Source organism: Rhinatrema bivittatum, chromosome 5 (assembly GCF_901001135.1).
Source record: "Rhinatrema bivittatum chromosome 5, aRhiBiv1.1, whole genome shotgun sequence".
In the NCBI taxonomy this organism is placed as follows: Eukaryota; Metazoa; Chordata; class Amphibia; order Gymnophiona; family Rhinatrematidae; genus Rhinatrema; species Rhinatrema bivittatum.
The window spans coordinates 238,050,448-238,075,321 of NC_042619.1; the positions used below are offsets into that span (position 1 = coordinate 238,050,448).

Sequence of the window (24,874 nt, forward strand, 5' to 3'; positions counted from 1 at the left end):
GTGGACGGAGATGCTTGACACCCTTCAAGCACCAATCACATCCAGGTGGCCCGCTCAGTGATGACATTCCACCCGACCCAGGAGAGAGCCGAGAGGGGAGAAGACCTTCTTGGAGAAGAGAGGACCAACGAGATCGGGGCGGAGAGCGCTGAGATACCCGACTCAAACACGTTCCAGATACGCGCATACGCCAGGGAAATCGACTGTTTCCGGGCCTGCAGCAAGGTGGAGATGACCTCCTCCTAATAGCCATTGCGCCTTAGGCACCGCCTGTCAAAAACCAGGCCGCTAGACAGGAGCAATCGGCCTGGTCGAAAAATACAGGTCCTTGATGAAGGAGCCGAGGAAGATGGCGTAGCTGCAGAGGTCTGTCCGGCGCTAAGTTGAGAAAATCCGCGAACCACAGCCTGCGCGGCCAACTCTGGTGCTACCAGAACCACGGGACCCCGGTGGAGTTCTATTCTTTTGAGAACTTTCCCGACCAGGAGCCGGGGGGGGGGGGGGGGGGGGGGGGGGAGGAACACGTACAGAAGGACGTCCGCCGGCCAAGGGAGAGCCAGAGCATCTACGCCCTCCGAGCCATGTTTCCTCCAGCGGTGGAAGAACCAATTTGCCTTGGCATTGCGAAGGGTCGCCATGAGTCCCAGGTGGGGGGGACCACCTGTCGATGATGAGATTCATGGCTGTGTCAGAGTTCCCACACCCCGGGATTGAGCAACTGACGACTGAGAAAATCGGCCTGAACATTCCCCTTGCCCACGATGTGGGAGGCCGCTGGGCACTGTAGATGTTGCTCAGCCCAGGCGAAGAGACGGCTGGTTTCCAGGGCCATCAGCGGACTATGGGTGCCTCCTTGGTGATTGATGTAAGCCACAGTGGAGGAGTTGTCGGACGAGACCCGTATCGCCTTGCCGCTGATGAGGGGGAGAAACTTCAGAAGAGCTAGGAACACCGCCCGAGCCTCCAACCGAATGATGTGCCAGCGAGACTGAGCTGCCGGTCAGATCCCCTGGGTGTACTGGGAGAGGCAGACCGCACCCCAGCCAGAGAGACTGGCGTCAGTGGTTACTATCGTCCACTGAGGGACTTGGAGAGGCATTCCCTAAAGCAAATGAGGAAGGGAAAGCCACCACTGCAAGTCGGCAACGGTAGAGCCCGAAGACGGGAGGACTGTGTGAAACTGTTCCGCCACTGGCTGCCAACGGGACAGCAAAGCTTTCTGGAACGGTCACATATGAGCAAAGGCCCAAGGGACTAGGTCGATGGTAGAAGCCAAGGAGCCCGAGACCTGCAGATAGTCACAAGCCGTCGGAGAAGGCAGCAAGATCAGACTCTGAAACCGGCCGATCAACTTGAGAGCCCGCGCGCGAGGCAAGAAGACTTTGCCCACCCGGGTGTTGAAGTGGGCTCCCAGGAACCCTAAATCCTGGGAGAGCTGAAGGTAGCTCTTGGAGAAATTCAGTATGCACCCGAGAGACGCAAGAAGAGCTAACACGCGATCCACCGCCTGCCGGCAAAGAGCCTCCGCCTTGGCCCTGACGAGCCAGACATCCAGGTAGGGGTGAACAAGGATCCCTTCCCTGCGGATAGCTGCAGCCACCACCATGACTTTGGTGAAGGTGTGAGGTGCTGTCACGAGACCAAAGGTAAGCTCCCTGAACTGGAAGTCCCGGTTGAGGATGTTAACACGAAGAGACTACTGCAGCCACGATGAATCGGAATATGGAAATACGCCCCTGTCAAATCGAGTGAGGCGAAGAACTCTTCGGGGCGAAACGGCACGAGGCCCGTTCGCAGAGTTTTCATGTGGAAAAGTGGGATCTTGAAAACCCGGTTGACTCTTCTGAAGCCTAAGATCAGACGAAGACCCGTCCTGCTATGGAACGACGAAGTAAATAAAATACTGGCCTGCAGCAAGTTCGCTGTCTGGAGCTGAGACCATCGCACCCAGACACAGGAGCCTGGTGGGGGTTTGCCCCACCGCTTGCTGCTGGGACCGACCGCACGGGGAAAATAGAAAAAGATCCCGAAAAACTTGAGCAAAGCGAAGGCGCACCCGTCTCTGAGAACGTCGAGGACCCACTGGTCCGACCGCCTAAGAAGGGGATTGAGGAATGAGCCAAGTGAACTCCATTGTGTGGCAGGCGTAAGGATGGAGCGCGTGGGCTGGCCCTCGTGAAAGGGACGGCACCCACGAGAAGGCTGCAACCAAGACTGCAATTAAGAAGGAAAAACCCCCTGAGGAGTCACCCTGCCTGCGTGGGGTAAACCGTCTCCAGCCCCGAAAACATGGACGAGAGGGTGTAAAGGAACGGATGGCTTTGGACGGTCCTCCGGAAGCTTATGGACCTTACTTTCCCCTTAGGAATCCATAGTTTCTCAAGGTCCTTGCCAAAGAGCAGCTTACCTTTGAACAGCAATGTGCCCAACCGGGCTGTGGAGGACGGATCGGCCGACCAATGGCGCAGCCAGAGGAGCTGTGTGGCAGACATCGCCGAGGCCATCGCCTTTGCATGGACACGGAGAAGGTCGTATGCACAGCCTCTGCCCACAGGAGGTCCCGGGTGCAGAGTAATTGTTGAACCCACCTGAGACCTGCCCGCAGCATGAGACTGCTGCAAATAGACGCACGCAGCCCCAGCGCCAGGACATCAAACATGTGCTTCACATGAGCCTCGAGCATGCGGACCTGGGCGGCTTTAAAAGCCGGGAAACCCTCCTGTATCGTGACCATATAAGTAGTCCACGGAGAGATTATTGTTTTTTGTTTTTTAATCTAAGCATACCTCCAGGAGGGGGAGCTTGTCCAGGGCACGGCCCACCCGGAGTCCCGGCTCGGGAGCATTCCATTCCCGCAGGTGCGACAACTTGTGTGTGGGATGAAAGGGGAAGGCGCTTGCCGGATCCCTGATTCCCGCCAGGACCGGGTCCATAGCCTAGCAAAGAGGCTGTGAGGGTGTCCGTATGACCCTGGGGTCATCCCCCTCCAGGGGCGGAAGGGGTATCCTCCGCATTCGGAATGGCGGCAGGATCCGGGGGTACCGGATCCACCGGGAGTTCGGGGGGGCATCACCCCCGGGACCACCCGCACCCCAAGGGAACCCGGGGGCTCCACAGCCGGTCTGTCAACGGCGCGGAGCGGGGAATTTTTTTTTTGCCGGGGGGGGGGGGGGGGGGGGGGGGGAACCTTCCTCCTCTTCCTGCAGGCTAGCTAAATAAAATCTACACAGGAGGAGGGCAAATTCAGATAGAAACCGAGCCCTGGAAGTCCCGGGTGGGGGAGGGGGAGGCGAGAGGGTGTCAGAAAACCCATCCTGGGGGCCAAGGGGCTCAAATCGGGGGGTAGCTGCAAAAAAAAAAAAAAAATTGTACCCCAATCCCCAGGGAGCTCCGAAAACGAAGCCGATAAAAAATCCAAAATGGCCACCGTTCCCAGGCTTTCCCGACCCGGAACGGCCTGGCCAAGCTCTGGGGAGTCTATCCCCGGGCTAAAATTGCCTGCCCTGCCAAGGAGGGACCTTCCCCCACCCAGGAGGGAGGCAGAGAAGAGGCCCCCTCGCAAAAAACGCGAAGGGGACTGGCAGAGAAGAGGCAGGCTGCCTGCCGCGGCAAAGAGAGAGCCGCACTGAAGAGAAAAAAACTGCAGAGAAAAATTTGAGTGACAGCCGGGAGGCCCGGAGTGAAGCAGGAGGGAACCCCTGCTGACTCCTGCCTGTCTGGCTGCCGGTTCAAGCCCAGGTGGGAACAAAGACACAGAATATTGGTCTGCTGATGTAGGTAAGTAATAAAAGTAATGGAAATACTTTTAAACTTAACCTGATTCCTTTGGCACTATGTAATAATTTTTTTTTTTTTTTTTACTTACAGATTGAGCACAGCAGCGGAAAACTACAACCCCTCGGCAGCCAGAGGAGGGGGAGACGAGAACTGGACTACCAGACTCTGTCCCCACACCTGGAAGCGACAACGGACACAGGCTATGCACTGCACAAGGGGCAAAGCCCCCCTGAGTCCGGCAAGAGCCAGGAGACGGAGCAGTCTCCTGAAGAAAAATTCTACAACTTCCTGACTAACCTTTTAATTTTATTTTAACAGGAAGAAAAAACCATAAAATCCCTAAGGAATAAGTACTTGCTTGATCCCAGAAGGAAGGAAGAAAAAGAAGGCTGACTGCACCTGCTGGAGACAGACAAATACTGAAGTGTTACAGGATAAGCTCTGTCCTCATATAGGATATCCTTTCAGTTTTAGTCTGTCTCCACCTGCTGGAAAGGAGGCTCAACCCACAGTCTGGACTGATCCGGGTACGTACAGGGAAATCGAGCTTAGTGAATATTTGGGCTGCCTGGAGGCACTCCAACAGTTCGTTAATAAGAGGCAGGGTGTAGCAGTTACTAATAGTTATGGCGTTCAAGACCTGATAGTCAATATAAGGCTGGAGGGAACCGTATTTCTTTGATACAAACAAGATGGGTGCACCCTTTCTGCAGGTTTTCCTTTAAGTATTCAAGGAAGGCCTTGAGTCTGGATCTGAAAGAATAGATTCTTCCAAAAGGAATTTCTGCCCTGGCTGTAAATCTATGGAATAGTTATACGGTTTATGCTGAGGAAGAGTGTCAGTTCCATTTTTCTTTTATCAGACACGACCCAGTATTCTGCATTATTTTCCATCAGCTGTCCAATCCCATCTTCAAGAGCCAGACAGAACGGATTGCAGGGATTCTCATTTTTTAGACCATATGTCCTGGGTCTCCTCAGACATACAATTCTGCTGGCAATATGTTGATAGGAGCACCATCTGCTGTATCTTCCAATTGATATGTGGTTCATGTTTTTCCGGCCACGGAAGGCCTAGAATGACTGGGAAATATGGTTCTCTAAAGAAGTCAAAATGAAAAATATCCTGATTATGTATCGTGGTTAAAACAAGAGGTTCAGTCTTGGTGATTACTGGCCCTGACAAGGGTGAGCTGTCAATGATTTCTATCAGGATACTTAATTCTTTCCATTGTGCGGGGACTTGGTGTTGCTGAGCAAACATGAGATCCAGGAAACAAACAGATGTTCCAGAGTCAATCATGGCTACAGCGTGGATTCCATTATCTCTCTAGGAAAATTTGACTGGAATAGTAACATGAGAGAGACATGACCTAAAGCAATATTGATATTCAGTGGGATAGCCACCTCCCCACCCATTTCCTCTATTGGGGCTGGGAGTCTGTGTTTCCCTACTGGGAATGACCCCAATTCTGTGGTCTACTCTTCCAGATATTTTGAAAAATGTCCTGAGAGCCCAAAATAGAAGCACAAACCCTTTTGATGGTGCCGCTCCTTTTCTTTCTGAAGAGAGGCGACACTTCATGCCATCAACCAGCATGGGCTTCTCAGAGGTCAGTGGTCTGTTGGTGATGCCTATCTGCCTCTCATGGTTAGTAACTTTTTTCTCTTGTCTTCACTCACCTAAGCATCTCTAGATTCTTGGGCATAAGGTGTGCATATATTGACTGCGGGGGATCTAGCTGGGCCAATTCAACCTTTATTTAGGCTGCTAAACCCCACAGAAGTGAGCACCCAGGGCAGTTCATTGCAGTTCAGATCATTCACTAACTGGTTAAAATCCATGGCATATTCAGTCCCACTGTTCTGGCCCTGATGGAGCCCAAGATGTTACTTTCCATCAACTGAACACAATCTGGATCACTGAAGACCTGGGAGAGAGCAGCAATGAATGAGTCTAGACTCATGAATGGTTTAAGATGATTTTCTTGCTCCAGAAATGGTGCTACCCATGCCAGGGCCTTTTTTTGTGAGCAGGTTAATCATAAAATCTATCTTAAGTGAGTCCAAGTACGAGTGCAGGTGTAAGTGAAACCATAACTTGCAAACTTTTCCAGAAGTGAAGAAATTATTTAAAAACTTGAGATGTACACCTTTAGAGGGCAATTTACCCAGGTAAAAGGGCTACTATCTGCGATCTGGACAGAGGAGGTGAGATGGAGTTAAGGGTGCCAATATGGAGGAAAGTAACGATAAGGAGTTTCTTCCTGGTCCCCCCTATGCCTATTCTTGCATTGAGCGAGACAAGAGCACCAATGGCATCGGGGAGTGGTGTGCTGATTGCTTCAAGGTCTGGTGTGTTGACAGCTCCACAGGCTGTGTCGTCAATGGTGCCAAGGCCCGATGTGTCAACAGTGCAGAGAGCTTATGTGCTAATGGCACACAGGTCCATTGTGTCACTGATGCATGCTTCGACATCAATTTCTGTTTAGGCTGGGCTGACTGCACCGCCAGCTCCAATAAATGGCATTTTTTTTCTTCTGTGCTTATGAGCCTTGCAAAGAGGGGGAATAGGCCCCTGGGTGCACCAAGGAGCTTGCTGGCTCCTGCACTTGATACTTCTGCATCTTGCTTAACACCCCTGAACTAAGACAGACCTGGAGCCTGGTGCCACAGTTGGGGGTACTTTATCAGAGAAGCTCCTGCTCTATTCAGTGTGGAGGGAGCTCAAAGAGGGCCCTCTCCAGGAAGAGGAACGGCTTTGACTTTTAACTGACCTGCAAAATTCCTCCATCTTCCAGGCTCTGTTCTTCTGGAATCTCAGCAGCATCCAATTACAGTCATAGCAGTTAGCTGAATCATCATCAAGACCAAAGTATCTGTAACAAATATCGAGGCCGTTGGTGATGGACATCTTGTGGCCACAAACACAATCCTTGAAGCCACTGTAGGTGGTCTTCTTGGAGCCAGACATCCTGTTAGGTTATTTTTATTTTTTTTTAAAGAGTAGCATTGAAAAGTGCTGTTGAGGGGCTTCCAAGGCAGCAAGGCAACTCGAGAATGAGTTAGGTAAAGCAAAAACTTCCTAAAGTTGAAAAAAAGGACAAAGTAAAGAGTGAGAGAGAGAGAGAGAACACATCTGTGCGGAAGCTTGGACAAAAAAGACTGAGGAGTTCATGAGGCAGCATGCACGCAGGAAGGCCCACGCATGCTCAGTAGTAAAAAAAACTTTACTGAGCTAGACAGATGGGTTTGTTCCACGCCATCGGATGACGTAACGCAGTGTACCCTTGGGAGTTCTACACTAAGGAAACCCAGCCTGAACCCAAACAAACCAAGCAACTACTGCCCAATCTCCAATCTTCCATTCTTAGGTAAGATTATCTAAAGTTACAGATTACAAACAGCCTAGATCCATTTTAGTTTAATTTCAGACCACCACAGAGTGGTACTAGTAAGCCTAGTCAATGAATTAAGACTCTGCCTGGGCTGTTCTGGTCCTCTTCTGCTGCAAGGAGTGTGGGGCCTCTGGATGCTGGGGCTGTGGAGACTGAAGCCTGGATAGCTCGTGATGTCCTCTGGAGTTCTCTCCTGGGGCTGCTGGGTAAGGTATGCAGATAAGCTTCTGGTCCTCTTCTGCTGTGTTTCATATCACTTACGCCAGATAATTATCAAGTGTAAAAATGCATGAGTAAGTTGGCTAATGTACACATATGTCTTAAAATAGTAACTTACGCGCCTGAGTGTTAGCCCCGTCCTGGAATGCTCCTAGACTGTCCCTTTTTTTTACATGCATATCTGTGCATGCAAATGTGAAAATAGGTGCATATTTTCAACTTCTATAAAATACAGATTATGCGAGTAGAGGCTACTTACGCGTGTGTATATACTCATTTTTATACTTGTAACGTTCTGAAAATTCACTCAGAGGGTTTTACCTGCACAGAGTCTGTCATTTCCCAGCTTGACTTTCTTGCTCAGATGATTTTTCCTCTATCCACCCCAGCTTGTGTGTGTTTCTTTCCCAAGTCTCCCTCCCTCCTTGCACTCTCTTTCAGACTGCCTCTTTCCCCATCTCTTTGCTTCACTTTCCTAGTGCCAGTCCCCTCCCTCTTTAACCTCTCTTCTTTTCAAATCTATGTTTGGCTCTCTTCCTTTGGCCTTCTTTCTTCTATGCCACAGCAGCCTTGCTCTCCTCCTCTCTTTTCTGTAGACTGCATGGGTTGCTGTGCCAATGCTCTGTGTCTCATGGCTAACACACAATACATACACACAGAGCCTTGAGTTCTAGATATTTGCATTGAGATAACAAGAGCTCTGCACTTGGTGGAGGAGATAAGGGGGTCAAAAAATGTGTTTGAAGGGGAAGTGGGGAAAAGGAATCCCTAGTAATCCAGTCCTGATTTGTAAAAACAAGTCTTTACAAAGCATAAATATCAATTTTTAAGAAAAAGTAATTTGTATAAGAATGTGTTACTGAGGGATGTTTTAGTATCCTTATACAACAAATAAATAAAAGGAGTTGGTTATATTTTATGAGAAAATATGGAGGTCCATATTGATATGGTTTGTACAGCTAAGTTTTGGACTTAGCTAGACAAACTGTGGGTTCTGAAATTCCCGCCAATCTGTACACCCTCAAGTTATTGGGCTAAGTTGGGGGTGGTCCACTTCAGTCCTCGAAAGCCACAAACAGGCCTGGTTTTCAGGATATCCATAATGAATATGCATGACCTATTTGTGGCTCTTAAGGTCCGGAGTTGGCCACCCTTGGGCTAAGTGATTAGGTAGATAAATTTATCTGGATAACTTGGGGGCATTCCAGAATGGGGAAAACTTATCTAGGCTAAGCTTATCACGGGACAAAATTATCCAGCTAAGTTTAAGATAGCTGGGTAAATTCCGTAGCATGCTTGTAATGTTGAATATCTGATATAAGTTATGCAGATAAATTTATCTGGCAAACTTAACCTGACTCCTCCCAGCTGAATATTGGACTCATAGTTCATTCCAAATCTGGTAACCTTGAAAGGTACAAAAAAAGTGTTCTGTTATTGATCACGTATAACCTGCAATACCATATTACTTACTAGAAGGTAATGCTGTTGGTTTTGATGGTTCAGTTGGCGTTGATTTATTGGTGCCAGGGCTCAGAAGTTTTACATAATTAGCTGGGAACCAGCCTATCTGTCGTTTCTTTCCTCTGGCCTGGTGAGAAAACATTTTACTAAGACAAGTGACTGTACAAAATTAACTCACATCAAAGTCTAGACTGATTTTCAAAAGAAAAGAAAACAACAGTCCATTGATATACATAATTAATAGTTACACTAACCCTGACAGAAGGATTAAAAGTTATGATGGCAATAATGAGCCTCCCTGCAGGCCTTGCACATCCGCAGGTATTTTTGGAAGCTCATTTTCACAGGAAAACTCCTCATGTCATTTCTCTTTGAAAATCCTGCTGGCCTATGCAACACGAATACAAATTACCTGCATACTTTGTGCTTCCACTGAAGCAGGCACAAAAGTATGCATCGGAAATCACATGCAGGGATTTCACAATGAAATCTCAAACACAATTCCACCCTCTTCTGACCTAACCTTATTCACTTTTCCCTGCAGCTAGAAGTATGCACGCTGTAAGCTGTACATGTACAGTTACCCACACAGGGCTAGGTGGTAGTGTGTTTACCTGTGGAAAAATGCTGATTACTGCCCCCTATCTTTCTTCTCTTTCCTTAAAGAGAACAGAAACCTCCACAAAGTTGGAGCTCTATGAATTTTTCTAGTTTACCAAAGCTCGAACCATGTGTAATGCTTTTTAAATTCTATTTTTGGTGCATTTTACCTGACACTAGGATTTATGAACCAGGGGAATATGACAGTGCACCTCTCCAGATCTGTCTCTCACTCTCTCATGTTCCTACTCATTAGGCTGGCTAGAGGTGGCAGCTACAGGGAATTCACAGGAAGATGCTAACCATTTTGTGTTCAATAAAGATTTAAGTATATCAAAACTAGTTTTCTTGGCCTAGTGAGTCTACTTCCAACTAGAAAATCTTCCTGGAAATCTGTCTTGGTCTTTTGTAGGAACGAACCTGTAGCTCTCCTTCCCACCATCCCCCAGGATTCTTCTTCCGGATGAGAATCAGCTGCCCAGGGGCCAGGGTTAGCTGCTCGGGGCCTGTTGCTGTGTAAGATGCAATAACCTGTGCAATTTCTGAAAAAAATTACATAATAGACATAAAATAACAGTTAGTATAGAATTTTGAGCAGATTCTCAAAAAATAGCCTATCTACAGATCATACTCAGATCAGCAAACAGCCTATCTACAAGGCCCCATAGTACATTATAAATATAAAAAACAGGAGGAGGCAGAGGTAAAGGAGGAACAAGTGTATCGCTGAGATGGGGATTCCTCATCCAGACTGGTTCAGCGGACTCATAATAGATTACAAAGAAACCAAAACTTTCTGAGCCACTGAATCTCTTTTAATAACTTTGGATTGCAAATTTAGCAGTTTCCATTTCATCACTATTGCAGCTGGTTCTGTTCTGCATGATATTTTTGTTGTACAGTCCCCCTCCTGTAAACACATCTTCCCATCGAGTGCCGTCCTAGGGCTTATGTGCACAGAGCACACCTTTATAGCTAAATTATAATCTCCAACAAATTCCAAAAGTGGTGGATAAATGAAATGAAAAAAAAGTCTTTACTGTGGCACGAAAGCACAGAATTGCGGCTTTCACTCTGGCAGCTAATACAACGAGGTTGTGGCTCTTTTCAACAACTCACCAGGTTTCTTTCCTAAACTGCCAGTCTTCCCCGCAGCTCCAGAGACCTAAGAACAAAAGTCATCATGAATCTCACGCATGCACATGTGCATGACTCCAGGCGTCAAGGCCAAGGGCCACAGTATTCATTTGGTTTACAGATCAAATGTAAGATTTTATCCTGAAGCGAGGGTCCTTTCATGGCCTTTTCACTGACAGCCTGCACAATATGGGGATGTTAACACCTTGCCAATCCCCCCTTGGAGGATAAGAAAACATTATAACCATTGTAAAAGCAGCAGGATTAAACGTCCTGTTAAAAAAATAACTCAGTCCTGTGTTTGCCTTTTATAAACCTATTTTTTGACACATTGGACTTGTTTCATATAGCCACCTTTTTGGGTGAGCAGGAAACCAGACTCAAAAAGTCAGTGCAACAAGCGCTGTGATGCATATTAAGATCAAGTGTCCATCATCCTATTACTGCCTGTCCTTTTAATGAGGACAAATTCCTGTTTTCCATTTGAGTCCTGTTATTCAATATGTGACTAGCATGCTGAGGGCTGCCTTTCTAGAGGGTAGCTTTTAAAATCATTTAAACGTATAAATTGACTGATAATTTCCCTCCTTCAATCTGGCTAAAAGGTAAGCATGTCCTTTTAGTGGCAATTAGGAGAGGCATGCCCAGGAACATTTCTAGGTTGAGGGAGGAAAGCAACGCACAATGATCGCATTTTCAATTCTACACTCGTTATTGTCCTTTGAAAAAGTACTGGCACAAAACAAAAAGAGGATGGAAAATCTCACAGATACTTGTATCCATGGTCCATTTTAAAGCGGAAGCACACGGGTGCACTCTCTTTGAAAATCGATGCAAAACCTGCATGTAAAAAATACCCAGGCACTTTGTCCTAATGCAGACAATTTGAAAATTCTCCCCTAATTATTGGCTATCATATGTTCGCATCCTATCAAAGACTGACACCGGACACTCTCTCAAATTAGGAGGGCAATTTTCAGAAGCAGTTTACCCATATAAATCACTAGTTACCTAGACAAAAAGGCTTTTTAAAAAAATTACCCACTTTTTATATACAGGGACAAGAAAGTGTGTTTTTCCACATTGCACGTGTGGAGGTGCTCGAGGGCCGGGATAGGCCAGGAGGCATTTTCAAAACTAGGCATACTATTCTGGCCAGAAAAAAAAGTACCCGCAAAAAAGGGAAGGTTCAAGTCTCTGCGGGGGCTTTTTCATTTGAGCATTGGTGCAAAGTCCACAGGGAATACAGCCTACTCACATAGTTTTTAAAATTGTCCTTCAACCACCCCTCCTGCCAATGGGAGTAATTTTCAAACAAACTTGCATATCTGCAAAGACCACGGGTACCCTTTATCCACTGAGTCAGCACTTTTTTCCCCAAGTGAATGTAAGTGTATGCGTTCCCTCTGAAAATTGCCCGCACACATTTACAGTTGCTCATTTGTGTGGGCAATTTTCTTTACTGCAAATATGCACATACATCTGAATATTAAAAAGTATGCATGTAATTCAAAACCGTGCCTCAACCCGGTCGCCCAGAATGCCTCCCCCTACTGCAGCTAAGAGTACATGCTTGGTGGCACTACACGTGCACTTTTACCACTAAAACACGTTTCAGTGGGTAAAGCTCAGTTTTACCTGCAGCATTGGCTTCAAAAATTAGCCTCTGTAGCCATATTGGGTCAGACAGAGGGTCCAACAAGCCCAGCATCCTGTTTCCAACAGGGGCCAATCCAGGTTGCAAGTACCTGGCAGGATCCCAAAGAGTAAACAGATCCCATGCTGCTAACATCCAGGGATAAGCAGTGGCTTTCCCAAGTCTATCTGGTTAATAACAGTTTATGGATTTCTACTGCAGGAACTTGTCCAAACCTTTTTTAAACCCAGCTACGCTAACTTTCTTTACCACATTCTCTGGCAATAAATTCCAGATTTTAATTGTGCATTGACTGAAAAATAATTTTCTCTAATTTGTTTTAAAATGTACTAACCTCATGGAGTATCACCTAGTTTTTTAATTTTTTGAAAGAGTAAATAACTGATTCACATTTACCTGTTCTATTCCACTTAGGATTTTATAGAATAGACCTCTATCATGCCCCCCCATGCTATACATTTCTATCCAACTGAATCCAGGATGGAGGATACCAGGGCCCATTTCAGAATTCTGGTTTTAATGCTTAGCATCCAGGTAGAAAAGATTAGTAGTGTATTAAATCACACTATGAACCCCATGGAGGGATCAATCAATCAATCAGCATCCTCTATCTCCCCTGTTGAATTCACAGCAACTTTATTTTGGGGCTTTGATGAAGACTGTGGGCAAACCTAGGGAGGGAGATAAGGAGATGTGATGATGAAGGGGGGGGGGGAAAGAGGGGCCAGAAAAGAGCAGAGACCTCATCTAGTGGTTCTTTGTCAGGGTAATGTGAAAATATAAAATCAGCTAATGTGATCAGACCTTGGTAATCTTGCAGTGTAATGAGGGGGAGGCCTGCATTCCACTCTCTGCCTACCTCGGAATCCTTCAGTCGGACATAGTTCGAGGGGAAGACGCCAGATTTCTCTCCCACTGTTCCTGTCCACCAGTCCCCATCTTTCTTTGTAACAAGAATCATATCGCCTTGCTGAAAGGTTAAATCTCCTTGCTCAGAACTCTCATACGTGTACATGGCTATATATTCTGGGAAGAGAAGACGTGTTTTTAGTGACACTCAGGACACAGGGGTCTGAGAAAGTGCAGCCACCAATGTAGAGAATTTCAGCGACATAAAACATTGCTACAATCACGCGCACAAGCCACAAGTGAGCCTGATATTCAAAGTGAGCTCAGCACCTGATTTAAGGCACTTTAATTAGAAGCCTTATTTAGGCACCTATATTCAGCCATTGAAGGTGCCTAATTATGGTGCTTTAAAATGATTGAATACAGGCACCTAAATAAAGTTCCTAATTAAGGCACCTTCAATGGCAGAATACAGGTACCTAAATGGACTGTAAGAATCCTAAACTTAAGGCAAGATCAGGACTCTCCTAAGTTTAGGCACTTTAAGTGCCTAGACCTAGAAATCAGCATTCAGTTACTAAATTTGTGCTTCTAACCTGTCCCTGCTTTTGACCACAATCCTTTTAAAGGCTCTTAAATTTAAGTATTGAGTCATGGAAAAGTTTTTAATTCAGCAGTTTAGGGACCTAACTTTTAAAGTTAGGTGCCTAGATCTCTTGAATATCGAGCTCAGTGCAAACAAATCTGAGCAGCAGATTCAATAATTATGACCAAATACATTCATTTTTGAAACATGGTACATACATGCAAGCTATACAGGCTGGGTTATTTTATATAAGTGTGTGCAAGCTGCTTTTAAATCACAAGTCTAGATCGATTGCTTCCTACTTTGGTCCTATTCCCAGGACACATGATTTTTCTCCCTAATATTTTCTAGTTCTCGATCTCTGCTTCTGAGACTGCGTGCTTTGCGGCTGCTCATGTTGCATTAATTCTGAACCTGCAGCAAATGAAGCAATTTAAACTCTTTTACCTTCTCCTTGTGCAGAAGGCTTGGCTGCTGGTGATGCTACTCTTTTTAGGTTAGCACTACTTTCTGAAGAAGATGAATCAATGCTTGAAGAAAGGTAAAAACAACAAAACAATACATTTAAACATGTTTGTGCTAATCTATTTTATATCCATTACAATGCATATGGGATCTGCAAGACAGGGCATGGTCAAAGTCCTTTTCACAAAGTGATTCCTAGAGATGTTGAGGTTCTAAGGTGAATCTTCCTTGATCAAGCACACAGAGAACTGGATCAAAACACCTGCTATTCATGCCACTAGCTAAGGATATGGACAGCTGAAAAAGAGCAGAAACCCAGTCTCTCTGGTGAGCAACTTATCCTACTAATCATGAAGGGAGGACCTGCTAAACACAAGAGAAGGCAATACTCAAGAGAGCTTTCCTTCCACATCCCCATCTATTGCGCCCAAAGTCAGAATTTAGGCAGCTGATCACTGCTCTACCATGCCCAAGTCATTAGTTTTCACAGGAAATTTCTTGGTATCACACTATATCAAGTTAACCCTTTCTTTCTGAAATGAAACGGAAGTGTAATACCTTGTTGATTTCCTCATGGGGCCTGAAATTAATTTGACATAGGATTTTGGAAACCAGCCTTTCTGCCCCTGGACCTCTCCAAACCACCACATGTCCTGCTGTTCCAGTACTGTGATTACATCGTTTTTGTTGAAGTTCAGGTGGTTGTCCTTCTTGGCTCTCCAGGGATACAAAGCTTGGGCCTGGAGTCCCTCCACCTTCTCGCCCTTATTTGGGACAAGAGAAACATTATGTAAGATGCTTTTTCATTTAGCCAGAATTCAGCATCTAAGATGAAGAGAGTATCATGATTACTACAGACAAACTGACTTCTTAATCTGTTCTAAAAACAAACATAGGATGATCTCCTTCTGAGCAAGAGAATAATTCAGTTTCTATGACTGTTGAATTCTGGGCACTTCTGCCAAAAAGGGAGTTAATTGTGAATGTATAAGAAGGTAGACACCAGTTCACCAAGAGCCATGCTCAGATCAGCAACTTATTTCACAGATGCCACCAAAATGGGATATACATCCTAACAGAGGAAAGAGCTTCTTTAAGAACAAGGTCTCAGTTGACACTGATGGGGCAGCATTTTCCAGAGTAATTCCAATGGTCAGATTAAGGTCAGATCACTAGACAAACACAAACAGGAAGAGCTTAATCAAAGTGCCTGACCCTCAGGCACAGACTCCAAAGACCAAAGCTGCAAATACAAAGATCATCCAGTAGAAGGAGCTCAAGTTATCTGGAGGGCAGTGTCCAAACAGCTCACGTATCTGGACAGTACACAGGCGCTTTTAGTGCATTCTTGACATTAATTTTCTAAGAGAAAAAATACAGGTACTTTCAATTTGAAAATTAATGTAATGTGCATATGCGGTAACTGCTCTTTAGTGCAGGTGGCAGAGGGAGATAAAATACCATGTGTACTTGTGAAAATGTCACGTGCACACACTATTTTCCTCCCATGATCTAAAATGCCTCTGGGAACGCCTCCTTGCAGTCCAGCTAAAAGTAAGCACACCATGGAAGCCCGCATAGACTTATCTGGGCAGAGTCAAGTTATTTACTTGGGAACACAGTTTTGAAAATAGCCTTCCCCTTGTACAAGGAAGTGTATATCACACTGATCCACCTTACAGTCTCACAGCAACTCTGTGCACTTGGTCTTTGCAATCTGCTCAGATCTGCACTCCAGATTTTGTAAGGGAGAAATCATTTGAGAAGCTGCAAAACAACAGGACATAGATATACAGCCACTTTGGGGACGATAGCCTCAAATTCTAGGTGTCTACCTTTATGAGTTAGGCACCTAGATCTTCCTAAATGAAGCAATGAAATTTAGCAATCTATTTTTCACTAACTAAATTTAGGTCCCTAAAAAGTTGGGTGATGCCAGGAGTGGGGTCAGGTTGGGGCAAGTAAGCTGGGTATCTAATGCTAATTTTCAGTGCTTAGCACCTAAGTTAGGAGCTTAAGTGTCAGGAAAATAAGGTGGCAGGCCTAAAATTTAGCAGCCTCAGGTTTAGGGACCTAAAGTTTATTTAATTTATCTAATTTCTAATTCATCTGTCAAATGTTCCTAAGTGAAGTACAATAAAAAAAAAGACATAATAATGATACAGACTAACAAACTCAGAAATTAGAATAAATACAATGAAACCATAGAAAACAAAAATGGCAAATCAATCTTGTCCAGATCATACTGAGAATAAAATCTATAAAAATTGGCAACCCTACAACACAGCTTTTTCCTATCAATCTAAACGCTTCCAAATGCCTGATTAAATAAAAATCCCTTGACCTTTTTTCTAAATAACATTATACACATCTCCAACTGAATATTGTCAGGACGGATGTTCCAAATCACTGGTCCTATAACCATGAATGCTTGCTCGATAGTCTCACACAAGCGATACTGTTAATGGACGGTACCTCTAATATGTTTTTCCCCTGAGATCATAATGAACGTGCAGGAGTATATTAGGCAAATTTCAGCTCAAAATGTAGATATCTATGTTTAGCAAGGAAGTCTCCTAACTTTAGGGTCTTAAAACAGAGATGCCTACATTAGGCACTCAGCTTTCTCTGAATATTGGCCCCCTTGAGACACTCCCTCCAGGCCACACATCTGACCTGAGAACAAACATATAAATTCATTACCTACATTACTTTTTCCAAGTTAAAGTTTAGCTCAAAAGTTTAGAACTACAATTTAAATCATTTACCTTTTAAAGGACCTGCTGTACTAAATAAAATTAAAATACAATAAACGGCATGCTCAAGCATGCCAGCATACCTGGCTCATAAGAACAATCTGCTTACCTGGCCCAGGACAGGGGATGGCGAGGATCCAGTCACAGTGGCTGGGGTGAAGGCTGATCGTTGTCTAAGTTGTCCTGCACTTGGAACAGTGAGGGAGGGCTGGGTAGCCCAGGCATCCCAATTATCAGTCTCTACTTTCTCACTATTTGAGGGCCACCTGGAAATTAAACAGCAGAACTGCAACCACCAGTAAAATACTGTACAGGGGATAAACGTGACATAATACAATCCTGGCAGGCAAGGACAAGAAAATGGACCACATGAGAGAGGCATCAAATCTAACAACATGGCTCAGTGCCAAAAAGAGGTGACAAGTTTGCTGAAGAGAGGTACAGTGATGAGTGGGGAGGAGAGAAAAGAAAAGCACACACACTATGCCTATCTTTACTGAAATAGCAAGTCTCTATTTATAAAAATCAGTCATTTGTGTATTCATCCAAAGGAAGGAAGCTTATGACTATATTTAGGGAGCAATTTTAAATGTGCCCGCATGGCTGCAAAGTCCATGGATACTCTTCCCTGCCAACTTTGCACAGATTCTCAAAAAGGTAATTTTCCTTTGAAAACTGCTGAGATTTGCACCTGCTTTTTTGTTCTGCGGATACTTTTTCCTTAAAACAAAACAAAACAAAAAAAACCAAAAACCAAACTGCACGTATTTTTAAAATGAAAAAGCTACATGCGTTGATCCCTCCCCCACCTAAACCCACCTTTGAGCCCACCTACTTTCCTGTGGACAGAAGTACATGCATTGCTGATCCCTGTGTGTACTTTTTCTTAGGGTTTTTGAAAATTGCCCTGCACATGTAAGAAAGGAGACTTCTGAAATCTGAGCCTGTTGGGTGAGTTGTGCTTTTTGTACCACCTTCTGCTTGAAACTCTCCTGGACAAGGAAGTTTATTTCCTTATGGAACAACAGGAAGATGAAAAGAAGAGCTTTTGGTGAAGACATGAAGTTAGCAATATCAGTAAAAAAGGAGGAAAATGCTAAAAGAATAGAAGAGTTGAGCGATTAAAAAAAAAAATGAGACTGGCAAGGGCTGACCCAATGGCAAGCACTGTGCATTGCCATGTGGGAAACCTGATTTTGATTCCCAGCTTCTGCTCCCTGGGCCAGCTGGGGATGCCGAGGAGGCAATGTTTAAAATACCTGAAAAAAAAGAATTCTCAGCCATCACAAAATGGTTACCCCCAGTGGACAGACTCAGAGTGCACATATACTGGGGTCTAGAGGAAGCCATAGATTGTGACTGTCAGCTGAGGACGTCACTAAAATGGCTGAGCTTATATAAAGGGGGCGCAGTGAGGGATGCCAGGTAGTTGCAAATGAAGACTCACAGCGCTTTAGCCCAGAGGAGGCTGGTTCCAAGTAAGCTGGAATCCCAAAGGAACAGGAAACTACTGTCAGGGCCCCTCCCCCCATAAAAATTAAAATACAGGAAATACAAATTAACAAAATTACTGCTTGGCATCTAACAGTCATAGCTTATCCGGGCATGGTCTCGAGGTATGAACTGTTTGGAGGGCATTGGTAATTGCAATGAAAGAGCCCACTATAAGCGTTGGCTGGGTTGGCTTATGGGGGGTTTGGATGGGCTTGTTTGTTTTGTCTTGTTGTCGTCTTTTATGCTTTTAATAAGCAGTTTGGTTTTGCTTTTGTAAACTGCTGTGAATGATCTTTCAATCAGGAAGATGTTATATAAATTCTTTTAAGTAAATACATTTTTTGGGCCATATACAACAAAAAGAATAAAGAAAATTGGTTTTTACTTGCTAAGTTTTGTTCCTGAAGTATTATGGATCAGTCCAGACAAGTGAATTTATACATCCCTACCAGCAGATGGAGGCAGGGAACAAAACTTTGAGGCACTGCTACATAACAGAGTGTACCACCTGCAGTCCCTCAGTATTGACCTATACCCAAGCTAAGATTTATACCTTAAATCCAAATAAATCTTGGGTGAACAGTGACTTAAAGATTGGAGCCCCCTGAAAACTAGGCCTCCTTAACACAAAGCATATACAAACTATGTACACTTTTCATTAATCTGAGTATATCATATACCAGCTCTGCAATATCCAGAAGCAAGGAAGTCTTTCAAAAATGGGGACGGGTCTCTGGACTGATCCGTGGTATTTCAGGAATAAAAATTAGCAGGTAAGAACCAATTTTCCTTTCCTGTTCGTACACCAGATCAGTTTAGACAAATGGGATGTACCCAAGCCCCTCTATTCTGGACAGGAACTTGAAACACCTGCGCAACACACTTTCCCCAAATGTCGCCTCTTCTGGTGCTCACACATCCAAGAGGTATTGTCCGGTAAAAGTGAGAAGAGAAGACCACATCGCTGCTCGACAAAGCTCCTGCTGAGAAAGTAACTGACACTCCGCTCACAAGGTTGCCTGCGCCCTAGTGGAATGTGCTCTCAACCCCTCCGGCACTTACCGGCCTTTACAGATGTAAGCAGAAGCTATCGTCTCCTTCAACCATCGCGCAATAGTGCCCTTGAAAGCCTCATTACCCTTCCTTGCACCAATGAACAGGACAAACAGATGGTCAGATCTCCGAAAGGTATTAATCACCTTAAGATATCACAAAAGAATCTGACACACATCTAATAAGCAAAGCTCCCTTGCCATCGGAACATCAGCTGCCAAATTTGGAAAGACCGGTAGCTCGATAACCTGATTGAGGTGATAAAAGGACATCACCTTAGGCATAAAGGAAGGATCCATATGCAAAGAAACCCCATCCTCTGAAAAACGCAGCAAAGGGTCCTTACACGACAATGTTTGACTTCAGAAATCCTTCTAGCTGAACAGATATCCACCAGGAAAACAGCCTTCAGGGTTAAATCCTTTAAAGAAATCCTAACTGATTCAAAGGGAGGACCACACAGCACTCGAAGAACCAAATTCAGATTCCATGCTGGACAAATCTTCTGGACTGGAGGACGAAGATGCTTTACCCCCTTGAGGAAATGAACCACATCTGAATGAGATGTCAACGGTCTTCCTTGAATCCTAACTCGAAGGGACCTAAAACTGCCACCTGAACCCGAAGGGAATTATAGGCCAAACTCTTAGCCAAGCCGCTTTGCAAAGAGGCCAGAATCTGCAGATCGTCCACATTTAAAGGCGGCACCGTATTCTGCAAATATCATGATTCAAACACTCTCCACACTCAGACATAAATCAATGACGTGAAAGGCCTCCTTATCTGAAGCAAAGACACAATCACAGGCTCAGAATAACCCTTCAAGCGGAGCCACCGCCTCTAAAAAGCCAAGCCACTAGACAAAAGCGAACCTCCTGGTTGGAAAATACGGGCCCCTGCTGCAACATCCCTGAAGAAGGTTCGCAAACCACGGCCGGCGCAGCCACTCTGGTGCCACCAGAATCACCCTGCCCAGATGAAGCTCAATGTGCCACATCACTCGACCTATGAGAAGCCACGGTGGAAACACAAACAGCAGCAGATGTGTTGAACGAGAGAAGAGATGCCCTCTGATACGACCTCCCTTCTGTGACTATTAAACTGATAGTCTTCACATTTCCTGAGGTTGCCATGACAATAACTGCTGGTCTGCCCAACCTGGCTTGAATCAAGGAAAAGGCCTCCGCCGACAATTCCCACTCCCACGGATCCAGATGCTGTCTGCTAAGGAAGTCCGTCTGCACGTTGTCCACTCCGACTACATGGGAAGCAGCTATTCTTGCCAGATGTTTCTCCGCCCAAACAAATACTTCTTGCGCCTCTGGCGCTACTAGATGACTCTTTGTTCCACCCTGCCAGTTGATAAATGCCACTGTCGTCGCATTGTCAGAGAACACTCGCACCGCCTTGTCTTGAATGAGTTGGTTTCCAGCAGATTGATGGACCAGGTCACCTCCTCTGACGACCACTGCCCCTGGGCCAATTTTCCTTCACACATCCCTCCCCAACTAGAGAGGCTGGCATATGTGGTCATCACCACCCAGAAGGGGAAATTCAGATTCATCCCTTTCTCGAGATTGTGCCGAGACAGCCACTATGAGAGACTGAACCTGGCATTCTCCGGCAATGGCAAAGAAAGCTGAAATTCCTCCAAAAGCGGATTCTTATGGAATAACAGCATCCTCTGCAGCGAGTGCATGTGAGCAAAGGCCCATGGAACTAAATCCAGTGTAGAAGCCATGGAACCCAGGACCTGCAAACAGACCCAGATGCCAAAGGATCTGACTCTGCAACTTCACTACCCTTTCTGTAGTCAGAAACACCTTCCCCATCCAGGTATCGAAAGTGCCCCCAGATATTCCAACTGGGCCAGCTTTAAATGGCTCTTTACCAGATTTGTCACACAGCCCAATGAATCCAGGAGCTGCAGGACCCACTAAACTGAGCAACAACATCCATTTCCGACTTTGCCCATACTAACCAATCGTCCAGGTATGGGTACACCATGATACCCTCCTTCCTGAGTGCCGCTGCCACTACCACTATCACCTTTGTGAATGTGCACGGCGCTGTCGCCAACCCAAAGGGAAGGGCTCGAAATTGGAAATGTTCCCCCAGAACCATGAACCTCAGGAACCTCTGGTGTTCAGCCCGAATGGGGATATGGAGATAAGCCTCCGACAAGTCAAATGATGCCAGAAACTCCCCTTTGCATACCGCTGCTACCACCGTGCGCAACGTTTCCATCTGAAACTGCGGCACCCAGAGAGCAGCACTGACCTTCTGCAGATCAAGAATGGGCTGAAAAGTCCCCTCCTTTTTGGGCACCACGAAGTACAAGGAGTACCGACCCTGGAACAATGGTGTGCAGGAGCTGTAGCCATTGCAATGTATCCCACACCGCCTCTTGCTCGGACCAGGAGATGCAGTGGGAGATTACAAAGGCGTCCCTGAGCGTATGAGAAAATTCTAAGGTGTAGCCATCTCTTACCACTTCCAGGACCCATTGGTTCAAGGTGCTCCTGGTCCACTCCTTGTAAAAGAGGGACAACCTCCCTCTAATAGCCACCAGAGAGGAGCAGACCAGCCCGCCTTCATTGGCCGATCTTATTTCCGCCCCCCTCCCTGGGTCCCACCGACTCTTGGAGATCTATGTTGGGCTCAAAAGGACTGCTGCCTGCCCGAATTCTGTTTTTGCGTCACCAGCCCAGGGCTCCTGCCAGCACGAAACCTCCTCTCCTCTCGGAAGCGAGCTCACAGAGGAAGAGACTTCTTGGGGGTCTTCCTGTCCTCAGGCAACTTATTACTCTTCAACTCTCCCAAGTACTTCATGAGCTGTTCCAGATCCTCCCCAAACAGCAGCTGGGCTTTAGACCACACATCTGTCAACCAATTTTGCAGCCTTAGGAGTCTCCACACTGCCACCACAGAGACCATGCTCCCTTCTAGTAGAGGTCTGGATCATGTCATAAAGGCATCCGCTACATAGGTCACTCCCGCTTCCAAGAACGTAGCTAGAGCTGCCTCAGCCACCAATCCCAATCACTTATCATGCACCTTCTGCACCCAGCACAAGCAGGCTCTCTGCATCAAGCTTCCACACACTGCCACACGAAGACTCAAGGTTGACACCTATACAGCCTTTTAAATAAAATTTTCAGTTTCCGATCCTGGACATCCTTCAGTGTGGCTGAATCTGCCACTGGGATGGTCATCTTCTTGGTAACCGTGGATACCGCCACATCCACATTGGGAATCTTCCAGGACTCCGTCTGTTCCGACAAGGGATATAACTTAGCCATAGCCCTGGCCACCTTCAAGCTCACTTTGGGAGATTCCCACTCCCGATCCACCAGCTTCTACACCTTCTTCGGCAACAGAAAAGCCTTTGAGGATCCCCATAATCCATCTAGAACTGGGTTTACCCCTTCATTATCCAAATCCTCCTGAGTGACCTTAATACCCAGCTCCTCCAGCACCTGGGGAATTAGCGGGCCCAGCTCATCTCTACAGAATAGCCGAACCACCAGAGGGTCGTCACCATCCATGATCGGAACCTCGTCAGATCCTGCATTGGATACCCCAATGCACTAACAGGATCCTGTATGGGATCTATTAAGGTACTAACAGGGTCCGTGTCTGGATCCACCGGCCCTCCCTGTATCTGATCCGGATCATCCTTCTCCTCTGAAGAGTCTTCTTCCACCACAGCCCAACTGAGACCAAAGGCTCACAGGATCCCTCTAGACTCTGCATGCCCCTGATCCCTAGGCTTCTTAGCCGACCGGGATGCCCTGTGCAAAAGCATCTTGGGCCCTGCTCCCTTTCTGGCCAAATAGACCTTATGGAGCAGAAGGACAAAATCCACGGAAAAAGCTCCTGGATCCAAGGAAGGGGGGTACTGGTCTATGTCCCCCTGTTGCTTCTTCCCTTTCCCTGCTACCAGCAGGGTCCTGATCTGTGGGAAACAACGTGGGAGGGGCTCTGCCACAGCAGCCTGACTCCCAGCATATGCTGACAAAATGGCCGCCAGCTTCTCTGACCCCCCCCACCTCCGGGCCTCTCGTGTTTCTGCTGCCCTCCCGGAGGTCCCAGCCTCCCCGGAAACACATTCCCTGCAAAACGTAGCTGAATCAAGGAGAGCCTGTTTTGAACTGCAGCCGCGACAAACTTTGCCGCGCTGCCTAGGAAACGGGAAGGCAGTGCAATTGGGCCTAAAAAACAGCCCTGCTGACACGAGGAGAAAATAGTGCTGTGCATTGCTGAAAAACATTTTCCGGGCTTGACAGAGGAACAAATTTGTTCCCCCCCCCTACCTGCCTCCTGGCAGAGAAATCCAGCCGCTCAAGTGCCTCAGCCCTGCTCCTCTTCTGTCTGGAAACATTCCCCCCCCCCCCCCCCAAATAACTTAAAACATACAACTGCTCACGAACAGGGCCAGGGAAAGGAAGAAAATTCAAATACTTCCCTGCTTCTGAAGAGACCAAGCGCCGAGGGTGCCAGGGACCCAGAGGGGGTGAGGGAACAAGGACCCCTGGCTTTCACCCCCCGATGACAAAAGCTGAGTCAGAACAGGGATCTCCAACCCCCTGCTGAACCTGAGGGATGGCCCATGAAGGAACCCAGCACCTCGAGGAGCTGAAATCTCCTAAAAATGTTTGGTTTTTTTTTTTTTTTTGAAAGTCCAGACTGCAGGTTTGCATCTTTACCATCTACTGGAGTCAGAAAAATACTGAGGGACTGCAGGTGGTACTTTTGGTTATGTAGCAGTGCTGCAAAGTTTTGATCTCTGCCTCCATCTGCTGGTAGGGATGCATAAACCCACTTTTCTGGACTGATCCGGGGTATGAACAGGAAAAAGATTTTGTTTGTTTTTGAAATAAAAACACAATGGAAATTGAAGAATGAAACAGGAACCCTTGGGGGATATTTTTCAAAAAGACTGACACACTGAAACTCCATAAAGTGCATAAATTGCCTTCTGAAAATCAGCTGGAACCTGGAGTTGTGCAGTAAAAGCATGTGTGAAACAATTTCATACATACTTTTCCCTGCACTTGTGAGAGGCATTCCAGAGGGCAAAGCTGGGGCAGTAGACGTATTTATGCACACACTATCAATTTTCAAAAATGGTGCATAAATGTACACACAGGAAGTTATACCCATTCAGTAGCAGGTTTAACTTCCCTGTGCATACGTCTACATGTGTCCTGGCACAACCCAGGAATTTTTAAAGCAGACTAATGTGCATAAATCCATGCTGAAAATTCTGACTAAAGTCTGCGGGAGCCCTTTGTGGTCTACTGAAAAGTACACTCCCTAAAGAACATGTAAACAGGGCCGGTCCAGCAGCAAAGTAGCAATGCTGTGTGCTGGCCTGTGGGAAACAGAAGTCCCATTCCTAAGCTCGGCTTCTCTT

General features: G+C 46.1%; 1 protein-coding gene across 5 annotated transcripts in view; it reads right to left on the reverse strand.

The window, feature by feature from the left end:
- The window catches only part of ITSN1 (intersectin 1), a 520,117-nt gene that overhangs the window by 120,984 nt on the left and 374,259 nt on the right, over positions 1-24,874 (reverse strand). For all 5 annotated transcript variants that reach the window (XM_029603536.1, XM_029603539.1, XM_029603538.1 and 2 more), the window contains 7 exons: positions 17,018-17,174; positions 14,711-14,916; positions 14,135-14,217; positions 13,112-13,278; positions 10,578-10,623; positions 9,879-10,000; positions 8,868-8,985 (listed from right to left, as the gene is read on the reverse strand). In XM_029603536.1, the coding sequence (XP_029459396.1) occupies positions 8,868-8,985; positions 9,879-10,000; positions 10,578-10,623; positions 13,112-13,278; positions 14,135-14,217; positions 14,711-14,916; positions 17,018-17,174 (899 nt within the window). The remainder of the gene's footprint in view (positions 1-8,867; positions 8,986-9,878; positions 10,001-10,577; positions 10,624-13,111; positions 13,279-14,134; positions 14,218-14,710; positions 14,917-17,017; positions 17,175-24,874) is intronic.